Raw genomic sequence first — 14,762 nt, forward strand, 5'->3', positions numbered from 1 at the left:
ATTTATATATTTATTTAGCTCTGTGTCATTTGTATAAATATAATGAATGTACATTTGATCACATCAAGATATAGCTCAATTAAGGATCCATAGTGCATATTAGTACTGGAACAAGTACTTTATAAGACATTCACCATTACAGTGTTTGAATAAAACTGGATATTTTAGTTCACACACCAGAAAGTACCTGGAACACATGTTCTCGTGGAAGCAGTGATTTCTAAGAGATGGATGATTTCTTGTGGGTTTTCTCCCCAAAGCTGTGTGTAACTGAGGTAATATTAAAAGTGGGTTTGGGTTCTAGACCTCAGTTTAGACTTGGCAGTAAGCCTCCGGCTGAGGGGCTCTGGGAAGGAGCAGTGGTGCTTTCATGGGTTGTGTGCAGGTGAGTATAGTGTAAAGACTGTACCTGTTCACAGCGATGTAACAGCTTTAAGCATCTTTTCTTTAGAGAGTGATTGGAGATTCAAAATATTGTAAGATTAGAACTGGTTAATAACTTTTTCTTCCTCCGAGTATCTTATCTGTCAGTTTCAGGTACATTTTTACTGTGAATGTTTAGTCTTAAATGACTATTCGTTAAGTTCATAAGGGCACTCCAGGGAGTCTGATTTTTAGTATCCCTGAAACTAAAACCTATCTGCTTCCGATCCAGGCCTGGTAGGGTGATTTGGCTTCACGGGCCTCACTGTGTCTTCCATTTTCAATTTTCAGAGTGTTGACCGTAATCTTGCTGCTTATGTGTACCTGTGCTTATATCTGATGCTTGGCACCCAGCCTCCTGGACAGAAATAAAGCTGGGTTGTTGGGTATACTTTGGAAGTGTGCCAGAACTGGTGAACGTGAGAGTCCTTACGTTGCAGATGCTGTGGTGTGATGGCCTTCAGCATCCTCTTCATACAGTAGCTTGGGAAAATGCCAGAATTCAGTTGCCATCAGATTTAAATACGAGAAAAAAGGACTTATCTGCAGAAAATAATGGAAAGAATGGTTAACCCTTTTATCTCTGAACATTGAATGAGATAAATTTCTAGCTGCTGTTCTGTATTTTTGTTATTGGACCAGTGTTCTATATAAATAGTTAGGATGTCACCATTTAGTACTCAGAGTTTAAATATGTCTGTAACAATCAACCTCAGTACTGTCACTATACAATATTACCTTCTGCATATGTCATTCTCTGGTGCCAGATACCTTTTTTTTTTTTGGCTGCACTGGGTCTTAGTTGCAGCACGCAGGATCTTAGTTGTGGCGTGCAGACTCTTAGTTGCGGCATGCGAGATCTAGTTCCCTGACCAGGGATCGGACCCGGGCCCCTTGCGTTGGTAGCGCGAAATCTTAACCGCTGGACCACCAGGGAAGTCCCCAGGTACTAGTTTTTAGTGAGGTATCTTTAAGGCACATAGTAGAAAACAAAATTGGTAAATTACTTAAGTTCCTTTCACTGTGATTTGGAAACAGTAAATCTTTATCGAGAGAGAGCCTTTTTTGGACTAGCTTTTTTATTGAAAATAAAAGGTTCAAGTTTGTGTTGGTAAGGATTGCACTCATATTTAATAATGCTTGCTTTTCCGCTGGCCACACCATTTTGAGCATTAACCAGAGTACCTGTGCTCTTAGCAAACTGTAGTTTATCACAGGTGTTTAAACTATTTGAAACAAGCCTGTGCAGTTCTTGAGGAAGATAAATGAGAAGTGACTTAAGAGTGCTACTGAGAAGATGTCCCTATTTAACATGAAAGAATTTAGTAAAAAAACCTATCCGCTATGTACCCAAAGTTTATAATAGAGTTTTTCTCATATCTTTAGTTAAAAGCGAGTGGATTTCCACAGGCATCAGGTGCAGTGTTGCCAGGCCACAGTCAGCGTGCTGACACCCTTACACCCCTCCCACTCTCCACCAGAAGTCCTTTTTGTACAAGGTTACCTTCAGGATACAACTGGAGGCAGCTGTCTCAGCAGAAGGACAGTTGGTGGTGTGACTAGGATTATTCTGAGGCTTGCTGTCTGCAGCAGCCTTTGTCAAAACTGGGAGTGGTTCAGAGCCCCAGAAGAATAACCATTTACTTTGGACGTCCTTTCTGAATATGGAGCGGCCAATAGAAAGATGAATGGAAAGAACTTCATGGCTGTGATAGTCAACCTGACCAGACTTTCTAACCAAGGCAGATATTAGTAAGAATTAAGAAAATATCTCTTTTTAACACTAACCCAGATTTTCTTTTGGCTACAACAGAAATTTGTGACTCATTTATTATCAACTTATTTTTGTCACTAGCATTTAAGGAAATCAGAAATGCATTTGATTTATTTAAATTAACTCCAGAAGAAAAAAGTGATTTTCCTGAGAATAATCGGAAAAGAGAAGAAGTACCACCAGATTGTAAAGTCACAGGAGACCACAGGAGCAAGGAAAACAAGCAGCTACTTAAGGAAAGGAGAAATACGAGAGATGAGACTGATACATGGGCATATATAGCTTCAGATGGTGGTCAAGAGGTTGTGGACAGCACGTCCCAAGCGGACGAGAGTTCTGGTAGGTGTGTCCGTAGTCATTCTGCGGAGTGTTCTCTGTTCTGTGCACTGAGCTGTCTCCCTCACCTTCCTCTCCGCTCCCACGGTCATTCTGATCTCAGGATGGAGTAGAAAACCATTTGAATCTCCTGAATGAATAACATTTTGTATTGAAGACTTAGATGATTCTGTGATTTCTGAATTAATCAGAAGTTGATGTAGTATGCTCAGTACATTTAGCAATTACACAGATTTCTGGTTTGCTGCCTTACCTACTCTTGCCAAGCAGTCTGATGGTATATCTTACTAGATTTCTTTCAGAAGACTATCAAATACAAACTTATTTGTATTCTTCCCTTTTAACTTTGCAGTAAATAACACTTATTAAATGAGGTTAGATTGTAAGTGCTATCCTGAGGATACCGGAATTAGCTGAGGAGGGGAAGGCCGTGTATAGAGTACGTAGGACAGTAGCTGTGGAGAAGAGTAATAAAGGGATAGGACAGAATAAACAAAAGAGGTTAATCTGATACATTTTTGTATAACTCGTGAAACAGCTGAAGAGAAGTTCTGAAATATTTGGGACATATGGCAAAGCAGGTAGCTTGGGGGCCCTATTACTACAGAGCAACTAGGCTCTGGGATACAGACAAGACAGGCCTGTGGCACGTTTTGGAGCTTGCAGGAGACCGGGACAGTGCCTTGGGGCGTGGGGGTGGGGGTGGGGGCAGTGGGTTGCCCAGAGGGCAAATACCAAATAGCACAGCTGCTGAGATACCAAGCAGTAAACACTAGGTCCAGTAGGTGTTGGTCCAGCCACCTGGGGAGCTCCTGGGTGAACCCTGAAACTATCCCCGTTCACAGAGGGCAGGGAGAGACCCAGGAAAGAGGCAGCCACCCTAGATGGGGAGGTGGCAGGCTGCACTGGCAGAGAACTTCCAGGAGGCCCGTCTTGGGGGCAGCAGGATGAGTAGACCTCGCGCCCACCCAGCAGAATCTTTAACAGTTTACGAAGAGGCCTTAGTTCAGTCCAGGTGGTCTTAGCAGCTTTTACTCTTTCCAGGCTGTGTCCTTGACACTGTTTCTACTGTGGGAACAGTGGGCACAACATACAGCCCAAGGACAGGGGAGGATGTGAGGGGCCCCCTCCTGGCCAGGGTGTGGGCGGTGAGCACCTCGGACCTTCTCTCACAGTGGAGCGTTGGTAAAGCCCAGAAGCTGGTTCATTGAAAGACTAATAGAATAGAGCAGCCTGGGGCACCGTTAGTTTAAGGGAAAAAAGAATGAAGACTTAAACAGTATTTCCAGGGAAAAAAGAGACGTGATTATAGATGGCATCCAGATTAAAAAGATAATTCTATGAGCATTTTCTTACCATAGATTTGAAAACTGATTGAAATGGGAAATTCCTGGAAAGATACAGTTTAACAAAACTGACCCAAAAAGAAATACAAAAATTGGATAGTCTGGGCTTCCCTGGTGGCGCAGTGGTTGAGGGTCCGCCTGCCGATGCAGGGGACGCGGGTTCGGGTCCCGGTCCGGGAAGATCCGCGTGCTGTGGAGCGGCTGGGCCCGAGGGCCATGGCCACTGAGCCTGCGCGTCTGGAGCCTGTGCTCCGCAACGGGAGGGGCCACAACAGTGAGAGGCCCGTGTACCGCAAAAAAAAAAAAAAAAAATTGGATAGTCTTATTACTATTAAAGAATGTGAAATAGTAATTTAAAATAGTCTTACAAATTTATGCAGGAGTTCATCAAACTTAGCAGTCTTTCCGAAAGCAGGTGGGTTCAGGAAGTGAGGTACAAGCATATATGCGACTTAGAGCCATGCATGTAACGTGGAGCAAAGAAACAGGCTGTGCTGTTTCTGTGATGGGACGCTTTTAAATCCTTTAACTTTTTTTTTTTTTGGAAGTATAGTTGATTTACAGTGTTGAGTTAGTTTCAGGTGTACAGCAAAGTGGTTCAGGTATACATACATATATATTCTTTTTCAGATTCTTATCCATTATAGGTTGTTACAAGATACTGAATGTGGTTCCCTGTGCTATACAGTAGGTCCTTGTTGTTTATCTATTTTATTATTTTTTAAATCTATTTTATATATAGTAGTTTGTATCTTTTTTTTTTGTGGTACGCGGGCCTCTCACTGTTGTGGCCTCTCCCGTTGCGGAGCACAGGCTCCGGACGTGCGGGCTCAGCGGCCATGGCTCACAGGCCCAGCCGCTCTGCGGCATGTGGGATCGTCCCGGACCGGGGCACGAACCTGTGTCCCCTGCATTGGCAGGTGGACTCTCAACCACTGTGCCACCAGGGAAACCCAGTAGTTTGTATCTTTTAATCCCAAACTCCTAATTTATCCCTCCCCTCCTTTCCCCTTTGACAACCATCAGTTTGTTTTCTATGTCTGTGAGTCTGTTTCTCTTTTGTCAGTAAGTTCATTTTTATCATTTTTTTTAGATTCCACATATAAGTGATATCATATATGTCTTTCTCTGATTTACTTCACTTAGTATTATAATCTCTAGGCCCATCCATGTTGCTGCAAATGGCATTATTTCATTCTTTTTTATGGCTGAGTAATATTCCATTGTACATATGTACCACATTTTCTTTTTTTTTTTTAACCCACACTTGTTTAATTTTGGCTGTGTTGGGTCTTCGTTTCAGTGCGAGGGCTTTCTCTAGTTGTGGCAAGTGGGGGCCACTCTTCATCGCAGTACGCGGGCCTCTCACTATCGTGGCCTCTCTTGTTGCGGAGCACAGGCTCCAGACGCGCAAGCTCAGTAGTTGTGTCTCACGGGGCCTAGTTGCTCTGTGGCATGTGGGATCTTCCCAGACCAGGGCTGGAAGCCATGTCCCCTGCATTAGCAGGCAGATTCTCAACCACTGTGCCACCAGGGCAGCCCCCACGTTTTCTTTATCCATTCATCTGTCGATGTTTAGGTTGCTTCCATGTGATGGCTGTTGTAACTAGGGCTCCTATGAACATAGGGGTACGTGTATTCTTTCAAATGAGAGTTTTCCTCTTTTCTGAATATATGCACAGGAGTGGGATTGCTGGATTATATGGTAGCTCTATTTTTAGTGTTTTGTTTTTTCTATTTTTGGGCTGCTCCTGGTCTTAGTTACAGCACACGGGATCTTTGTTGCCACTTGTGGGATCTCGTTGCCGCTTATGGGATCTTTTAGTTGCGGCATGGGGGATCTTTAGTTGCAGCACGTGGGATCTAGTTCCCTGACCAGGGATCAAACTCAGGCCTCCTGCATTGGGAGTTCGGAGTTTTACCCACTGGATCACCAGGAAAGTCCCTATTTTTAGTTTTCTGAGGAACCTCCATACTCTTCTCCATTGTGGCTGCACCAGCTTACATTCCCACCAGCCGTGTAGGAGGGTTCCCTTCTCTCCACACCCTCTCCAGCGTTTATTGTTTGTAGACTTTTTGAGGATGACCATTCTGACCATTGTGTGGTGACACCTCATTGTAGTTTTGATTTGCATTTCTCTGAAAATTAGCAGTGTTGAGCATCTTTTCATGTGCCTGCTGGCCATCTGTGTTTAAATCCTCTATCTCCTACCATCAAATATTTGATGTGCTTTTCACTTTTTTTTTTTTTTTTTTTTTTGCGGGACGCAGGCCCCTCACTGTTGTGGCCTCTCCCGTTGCAGAGCACAGGCTCCGGACGCGCAGGCCCAGCGGCCATGGCTCACGGGCCCAGCCGCTCCGCGGCACGTGGGATCTTCCCGGACCGGGGCACGAACCCGTGTCCCCTGCATCGGCAGGCGAACTCTCAACCACTGCGCCACCAGGGAATCCCTGCTTTTCACTTTTTAAACTAGTGCGGTCATGTTGAATTATCCCCAGATTCCCTCCACTGCACTGCCGTAGAGAATAAACGTTTTCAGCCGTGGTGTTGACGAGCCCGTGGACCAGACACATGAGGGTGGGAATGAGCGCTGGCTTCGTGCGTGCGGGGGGTGGCTCAGAGCCCAGGGCGCTGGGGGCGTCATGGTGGCGCTTCCAGGGGGAGAAACCCAGCCCAGTGCGACATGGCCGCAGGCAGTGGCTCTTCCTTACTCACGGGTCTGGTCTCTGCGTTCAGAATGCCTGTACCTACGTGGAGGCGGGGAGCAGTGTACAGCTGCCCCTCCTGTAAGGTGGCGCAGTGCAGTTGATGCTCTGCAACTGGCCCTTCCGGATGAGGAGGGCTGACCGTCTGTCCAAGAAGAACGGCCGAAGGAAGAAACGTTAGAGCTTCCTCTTACTGAATCCTTGATTTCTCGCTGCCTTTCAGCTTCCAAAATTCATATGTTATTTTACAGTTAATAGTATACCTATTTGTCTTGATGCCTTTTTGTGTGTGACCTCTAAAAGTGGATAATTCATGTTACTTCTCAAAGAAAATCAGAAATTTAACTAGAGACTCGGTTACATAGTGACGTATGTTCAAAGTGCGTGTAACATTCTGATTAGGGCACCATATATTTAATAAAACAGCATTGTATTTTTTTATAGTCCAGCAAAATGTATCTTAATAAGGCTCTTCTGTGTTCCAGATGGCAGACAACAGATTTTGAGTTTCGGCATGGATTTGCAGTTGGAATGGATGAAATTAGAGGATTTTCAAAAACATCTTGATGGGGAAGATGAGAATTTTACAACAGCAGAAGCAATTCCAAGCAGTGAGTAGTTCTGGAATTACGGGGATCCCCTTCATGAATCTAGGTATGTAAAACCTAATTTATCTTTCCTTTCATTTTAGATTTATTGAGGGATGCTGTGAAAAATGGGGATTATATTACTGTGAAGTTTGCACTTAATTCAAGTGAAGAATATAACCTGGACCAAGAGGTAAAGTGTCTTTGTAAAAATCTCATGAAAGGAAGATGGAAAGTAAGTCTTTTATTTATTTATTTATTTATTTATTTACTTATTTTGAAAGTAAATCTTTTAAAATAATTCAGTTTTATTCTTTCTTTTCCTAACTATAAAAGTGATACATGTTCACTTTATAGGATTCAAACATTCTAGAAATGTATAACATAGAAAATTACAGGGCTTCCCTGGTGGCGCAGTGGTTAAGAATCCACCTGCCAATGCAGGGGACACGGGTTCGAGCCCTGGTCCAGGAAGATCCCATGTGCCGCGGAGCAACTAAGCCCGTGCGCCACAACTACTGAGCCTGCGCTTTAGAGCCTGTGAGCCACAACTACTGAGCCCGTGAGCCTAGAGCCCGTGCTCCGCAGCAAGAGAAGCCACTGCAATGAAAAGCCCACGTGAAGCAACAAAGACCCAACACAGCCAATTATTTATTATTTTTTTAAAAATGAAAGAAAATTACAGGTCCCGTAATTCCAACCCTGTATAATGACCATTAGTTTTAGCCGTGATTTGCCTGGTTTTGTCTGTGGTTTAACCTCTGCACTTTGAGGGGAAAGTGACTCCTTGTTTTCATGTCACCATTTGTGTTTCATTGGTAGTTCCCTATTTACAACAACTGCCCATCTTTCTATTGTTTGTGTGTGTGTGTGTGTGTCCGCGCTGTGAGGCTTGCAGGATCTAGTTCCCTGACCAGGGATCGAACACTGCCCCCTGTGGTGGAAGCACACAGTCTTAACCACTGAGCCACCAGGGAAATCACCCAGCTTTCTATTGTTGCTGGGTTTTTTCACACTGATTTCTAAAGATTTTAATGGAAGCATATTAACCCATTCCCTGTTTTTACATTTTTATTTTTTGAGTCTTATTGCTTGGAGGGATTTTTATTTTTAGGTAGTTACATCTGTTGATCTTTTCCTTTAAGCCTTTTGGGTGTCCTACCTTGCTTAGAAAAGATTCTTGTACTTTCTTCTTTAGTTTTCTTGCTTTAGTAGTGGATTTGTTAGGTTGAATCCTTTACGATTGCAGTAAAAAGATTATTGGGATTTTCATTAAAATCACATGAATATATAGACTATTTTAGCTCAGAATGGACATTTTGAGTCTTCCATCCAGGAATATGACAACTCTGTATTCATTCCACTCTTCATTTATTCCCTTAAGCGAAGTTCTTGGGGCTTTTTTCTTCATATAGTTCTTGTATGTTTATTTTAGATGTATTCATACATATTTTATAATTTTTAAATCATTTTCCATATATATGCTGTGTACAAGAGACCCACTTCAGACCTGGGGACACATACAGACTGAAAGCGAAGGGACAGAAAAAGATATTCCATGCAAATGGAAATCATAAACTTGGAGTAGCAATACTCGTATCAGATAAAATAGACTTTAAAATAAAGATTGTTAACAATAGATAAGGAGGGACACTACATAATGATCAAAGGATCAATCCAAGAAGAAGATATAACAGTTATAAATGTTTATGCACCCAACATAGGAGCACCTCAATGCATAAGGCAAATGCTAACAGCCATGAAAGGAGAAGTTGACAGTAACACAATAATAGTAGGGAACTTTAACACCCCACTTACACCAATGGACAAATCATCCAAACAGAAAATAAATAAGGAAACACAAGCTTTAAATGACACAATAGACCAGATCTAACAGATATTTATAGAACATTCCACCCAAGAGTGGCAGAATACACTTCTCAAGGGCACACGGAACATTCTTGAGGATAGATCACAGCTTGGGTCACAGATCAAGCCTCGGGAAAATTTAAGAAAATTGAAATCATATCAAGCATCTTTTCTGACCACAACGTGATGAGATTGGAAATCAGTTACAGGAAAAAAACCTAAAAAAACACAAATTCGTGGAGGCTAAACACTGCACTATTAAATAACCAAGAGGTCACAGAAGAAATGAAAGAAGAAATTAAAAATACATAGAAACAAATGACAATGAAAACACAACGACCGAAAACCTATGGGATGCAGCAAAAGCAGTTCTAAGAGGGAAGTTTATAGCAATTCACTCTCACCTCAAGAAACAAGAAAAATCTCAAATAAACAATCTAACCCTACACTTAAAACAACTAGAGAAAAAGGAATAAAGAAAACCCAAAGTCAGTAGAAGGAAAGAAATCATAAAGATCAGGGCAGAAATAAATAGAAACAAAGGAAACAGTAGCAAAGATCAATAAAACTAAAAGCTGGTTCTTTGAGAAGATAAACAAAATTGATAAACCCTTAGACTCATCAAGAAAAAAAGGGAGAGGACACAAATCAATAAAATTAGAAATGAAAAAGGAGAAATCACAGCTGACACCACAGAAATACAAAGGGTTATAAGAGACTACCACAAACAACTATATGCCAATAAAATGGACAACCACAAAGAAATGGACAAATTTTTGGAAAGGTACAATTTTCCAAGACTGAACCAAGAAGAATTAGAAAATATAAACCTATCACAAGTAAGTGAAATTGAAACTGTAATTAAAAATCTTCCAACAAATAAAAGTCGAGGACCAGATGGCTTCACAGGCAAATTCTGTCAAACATTTAGAGAAGAGCTAGCACCCATCCTTCTCAAACTGCACGCGGGCTTTTCTCTCGTTGCAGCGAGCGGGGGCTACTCTTAATTGCTTTGCGCGGGCTTCTCATTGCAGTGGCTTGTCTCGTTGCAGAGCACGGGCTCTAGGCGTGTGGGCTTCAGTAGTTGTGGCACGTGGGCTCAGTAGTTGTGGCTCGCGGGCTCTAGAGCGCAGGCTCAGTAGTTGTGGTGCACAGACTTAGTTGCTCTGCGGCATGTGGGATCTTACCGGACCAGGGCTCAAACCCGTGTTCCCTGCATTGGTAGGCGGATTCTTAACCACTGTGCCACCAGGGAAGTCCCCTTATTTCAATTTAAGTGAATCCTATTGAGTCTGTCTAAAGTACTACGGCCAAGAATCATTTTTCTTATATTTGTGTTCCCTCCAATTACTCAGGCAAATTTTGCTAGACTTTAAGATTATAGCTAAATTAATTCATATACTGGAATTTGGTTTTATCAAATGTTATTTAATAAATTGTTCGGTTTTCTCATATGGTGATTGCTTGAACTAGTGATCGGAAATATTTTAGCTAATAGTTACCTTTTTATCTTTTGTCAGCCTTTTGTAGTTTTATCTCTATTGAAAGAACTTTTCTTTCTCTATTTTGTTATGGACTCTCAGAAACTAACCATATCAGTGTCCTGTTTGCCACTTCTGAATTTCCTTCTGTATCCTTAGAGAACTTAAACTCTCACTTCCCAACGGTTATATTTACATAGGCCAACATTGTCTCATCCAGAAAGCATTCATTTTAGTTTGTAACCAATAGAATGGACTTGTGTGACTTCTCACGGTCATTTCTAGCCTTCTGTCTTTGGGCCAACCAAATGAGTATAATGAATATGTGCGTTTCACCTGTTTTACCTAAAACACAGGAGACTTTTGAGGGAAGTAAGTACCTTTGCCATTTATGTGGCTCATGGTTCACTGTTCATTTTGTATCATGCAGAGTGTTGATATACCTTTAGAACTTAATAAGTGGAAGTTGTCAAATTTTTTGGTAACACATATGGAAAAATTCTAAAGGTGATTAGTTTCTGATTGTTTGTTAGGGTATTTTAATGAAAAACCTAAGTACGTAGATACATAAATCAATGTATTTCAGTGATTTCGCATTGAAACATAGTAAATGAAAAAACTTAGTTCTAAAATTTTTCTGATTAAACATTGACGTGTTTTTTCATAAACAAAACCAATACAGGATTCCAGCGGGATGACACTGGTGATGCTTGCGGCAGCTGGGGGGCAGGACGACCTGCTGAGGCTGCTCCTCAAGAAGGGGGCAAAAGTGAACGGTCGGCAGAAGAACGGGACCACCGCACTCATCCATGCTGCCGAGAAGGTCGGCCACTCAGAAGGCTTTGGCTCGATGGTCTTGGGACCAAGACAGAGTCTGTCTCTGCAGGGAAATGTACCGGTCCTACAGTCACGTAACTTTAAATTTTCATAGTTCAGTTCATCTGTAACTTGTCATAAATGGATATGTTTTTGTTGACAGTCATACTTTGTAATTGAATTTGCAAAATCACTTATCTAGTTGGAAGTGATTTATATTGAAAAAGAACTTCTGATCAAGGTATTAATATTAACTCTTAGGTCTTTTAAAAATCTTTTCCAATCTAAATTAAGTGTCCCTTTTGTTTAATAATTTAATTAAAATGTTCCCATATATTATTAAAAGATCGATATGCAGAGTTTCTTATGCTGAAACCAGTGGTTAAACTTGAGGTTGGAGTTTCTGGCAACGGTGCGCGGCTGTTCGGGTACCTGTGCTGGGCCTGCTCCCTGCGGCCTCCAGCTTTCCCAGGACCCTGCACGGGGGAGCTGTTTATATCGTGTTCACCATCCTGCTTGGGATAGAATCTGAGTACTTTTCCTGGTGGATAAAAATCTTAAAACGTCTAGAAATATCTTAGTTGTAAAGAATTTGGGGAATTAAATTTACTTTTTTTTCTTTAACAGAACTTTTTAACGACAGTGGCTATTCTTTTGGAAGCAGGAGCTTTTGTAAACGTCCAGCAGAGCAATGGTGAGACGGCTCTAATGAAGGTAAATGCCTCCCGTGGAGCAGTCCTCCCCTCAGATGCAACATGGTCCTGCTGGGGTCTCCAGCTGCTGCTGTGCTGGGGCTGGTGTCTGATGGGGACGAGACTGTGGACCTACAGGTCACAGCTGAGTGGGAGAAACAGACCCGCAAAGAGGCAGTTACTCGGTGTGATGAGCAACGTGGTGGGAATAGCACAGGGGGCTATGAGCTTGTGTACAGTGGACACCAGGCTCAGTCGTGTGGATTTGAGCTCAGCCTTCGGATGGACCTGGCAGGTGGCTAAGCCACATCCTCAAGATGCAGGTCAGCAGGGATGAAACGTGTGAGTGGGAGGGAAGCAGGCTGTGCCGTGCGCGGACCTGGGTGTGGAGAAGAGGGATGTGCATGCGTTACTGTTTCACTGGTGACTTCATCTTCTGTGCTCAGAATTGTGGTTTGCAGACAGTGGGGTTTTTTTGTTTTAATTTATTTTTGGCTGCGTTGGGTCTTTGTTGCTGTGTGCGGGGTTTTTCTAGTTGTGGCGAGCGGGGGCTGCTCTTCGTTGCAGTGTGCAGGCTTCTCACTGCCGTGGCTTCTCTAGTTGCGGAGCACGGGCTCTAGGCACGCGGGTTCAGTAGTTGCAGCACACGGGCTCAGTAGTTGTGGCTCACGTGCTCTAGAGCGCAGTCTCAGCAGTTGTGGGGCACAGGCTTAGTTGCTCCGCGGCATGTGGGATCTTCCCGGACCAGGGCTCGAACCCGTGTCCCCTGTATTGGCAGGCGGATTCTTAACCACTGCGCCACCAGGGAAGACCCCTGCAGACAGTTTTGAGTGGAAGGTTGTTGAAGCCCCCCCTCCCTGTTTAGCAGTCTTGCATTTGCTTCTAGGGGATCCCGCCCAGTCCAGCACTTTCCTGTGGCAGCTCCAGGTTTCTGGCCTGATATGCTGTCCACACAGCAGGCTATGACCCTGTACCGTGCGTGGAGGCTGAGGCTCACTTGCCTGCTCCCTACGTGCAGCTGTGTGAGCTGCTCACCAAGAAGGTGTGTGTCTGTGGTACCTCTTCCCGACCTTCTTTCCTGAGTCAGGAAGGCAGACTGGTCAGAGCCCCCGGTTGGCGGGGGCCCTGGCCCTGAGTCTGTGCTTGACCGTGCAGTTCTTAAGGCCTGCGTCACCTGCTCCTCGGCCTCCTTCCACACTTGGGGGTTAAACCTTGCTCGCTGCTGGTGTTTCTGTTCATTTTTGATTCATGGAAATGTTTATTTTGTCCAGGAGCCCTCTCCTTGTGTGTTTCTACTGAAGGATGTTTAGAGCACAGGTCGCACGTGGAAGCATGAATTCAAAACTTTATCTTACTAAGAAATCACCAGGCACGTTCTCAACAGCAGATGCTCGCACAGTCTGAAGCATGGGGGGGGCGGTGTGAGACGGGGGAGTGGGGCAGGTTCTCTGCATCTGTGCCAGGCAGCTAGGGGCTAACCCTCACGGCAGCGGGCAGCCATCTGAAGGGCCAGCCTAGAGAAAGACAGAAGCAGAATAAAGGTTGGGTTTCGCTACATTGTTTTTAATGTCCCCCGATACAGTGCGGGGAATGGATTGGTTTGTAGACTTGTAGGGAGGTTTTTAAAATTAAGTGGGATGATAATAGTCTGCACGGAAGTAGTAACAGTGGAGACAGAAGTGGACAGACTGACCAGTCTTAAAGAGGTCAAATTCACAGGACGTAGTAATTGAAGGTGATGGTTGGTCCCCTATTTCCTAAGTTAGAGAACACGGGCGGCACAAATGGAAGATTTTTACACGCACTGGACCTGGAAATGCTTAGGTGTTTTACACGTGGATCTTAAGCTCAGGAGAGAGGTAGGTGGGAAACTCAGATTTGGCTTTGAAAGAGGTCACCCATTAAGGGTCGGAAAAGGCCGGAGATGGAGGAGGGCCAGGAGGGAGAGGCGTTTGACTGCGGTCTGAATGAGGCGGCCCTGTTTGTACTGCACATTGAGGAAAAGGACCACAGCACTTACGCTTCCCAGTTTCCGACCCCAGTGGTTCTTTTCCCTCCCGTCACGGAGAACTTACTCCCCGCTCAGCGTGGAGAGGGTCACTGAGCAAGCACAGTCGAGTAATTATTGCTCCTTTATTCCTGACGCAGGCCTGTAAAAGGGGAAATTCAGACATCGTCCGCCTTGTCATTGAGTGCGGGGCTGATTGCAACATTCTGTCAAAGCACCAGAACAGCGCGCTGCATTTCGCAAAGCAGTGTAACAACGTGCTGGTGTACGACCTGCTGAAGAATCACTTAGAGACGTAAGTGTGCGGTGAATGTGCCCGGTGCCGATTCGGACACATAATTGGAGTGGCCTGTGTGTAACTGCTCGGAAAAAGACTGTCAAGTACAAGACCTGACGGGTCTGTGGTCTCAGAAGATGATGCATTTTAAAAGTGCAAGTTATTGAGGACTTAGAAACTGTCCAACTTATACTAAGAGTATCATCTTAAAATCTTAATTATGCTCTTAACTTGGCTCCCAAACATTTTCTTAAAACCATTTAAACTTTTTAACATAATTTTTTAGAGCAGGTTTTAGGTTCCGAGCGAAGTTGAGTAGAAAGTAGATTTCTCGTATACCTCCTGCCGCCACATGTGCATACCCTCTCCAGGTGGTGTGTCCATTACAGTTGATGGACCTACAGTGACATGTGCTCATGACCTAGGGCCCCTGGTTCCCCTGAGGTT

At 43.8% G+C, this 14,762-nt stretch overlaps 1 protein-coding gene and 1 pseudogene across 1 annotated transcript in view; both read left to right on the plus strand.

Annotated features, from left to right (window-relative positions):
- Window positions 1-14,762, plus strand: part of MPHOSPH8 (M-phase phosphoprotein 8) — a 48,642-nt gene that overhangs the window by 28,211 nt on the left and 5,669 nt on the right. Inside the window, exons 5-10 of the mRNA XM_065896227.1 lie at window positions 2,279-2,536; window positions 7,071-7,196; window positions 7,277-7,365; window positions 11,205-11,345; window positions 11,966-12,052; window positions 14,179-14,333. Of these exons, the coding sequence (XP_065752299.1) occupies window positions 2,279-2,536; window positions 7,071-7,196; window positions 7,277-7,365; window positions 11,205-11,345; window positions 11,966-12,052; window positions 14,179-14,333 (856 nt within the window). The remainder of the gene's footprint in view (window positions 1-2,278; window positions 2,537-7,070; window positions 7,197-7,276; window positions 7,366-11,204; window positions 11,346-11,965; window positions 12,053-14,178; window positions 14,334-14,762) is intronic.
- LOC136137635 (protein kish-A pseudogene) lies at window positions 670-906 on the plus strand (annotated as a pseudogene).

This window comes from Phocoena phocoena, chromosome 18 (genome assembly GCF_963924675.1).
Source record: "Phocoena phocoena chromosome 18, mPhoPho1.1, whole genome shotgun sequence".
NCBI classification, from domain to species: domain Eukaryota; kingdom Metazoa; phylum Chordata; class Mammalia; order Artiodactyla; family Phocoenidae; genus Phocoena; species Phocoena phocoena.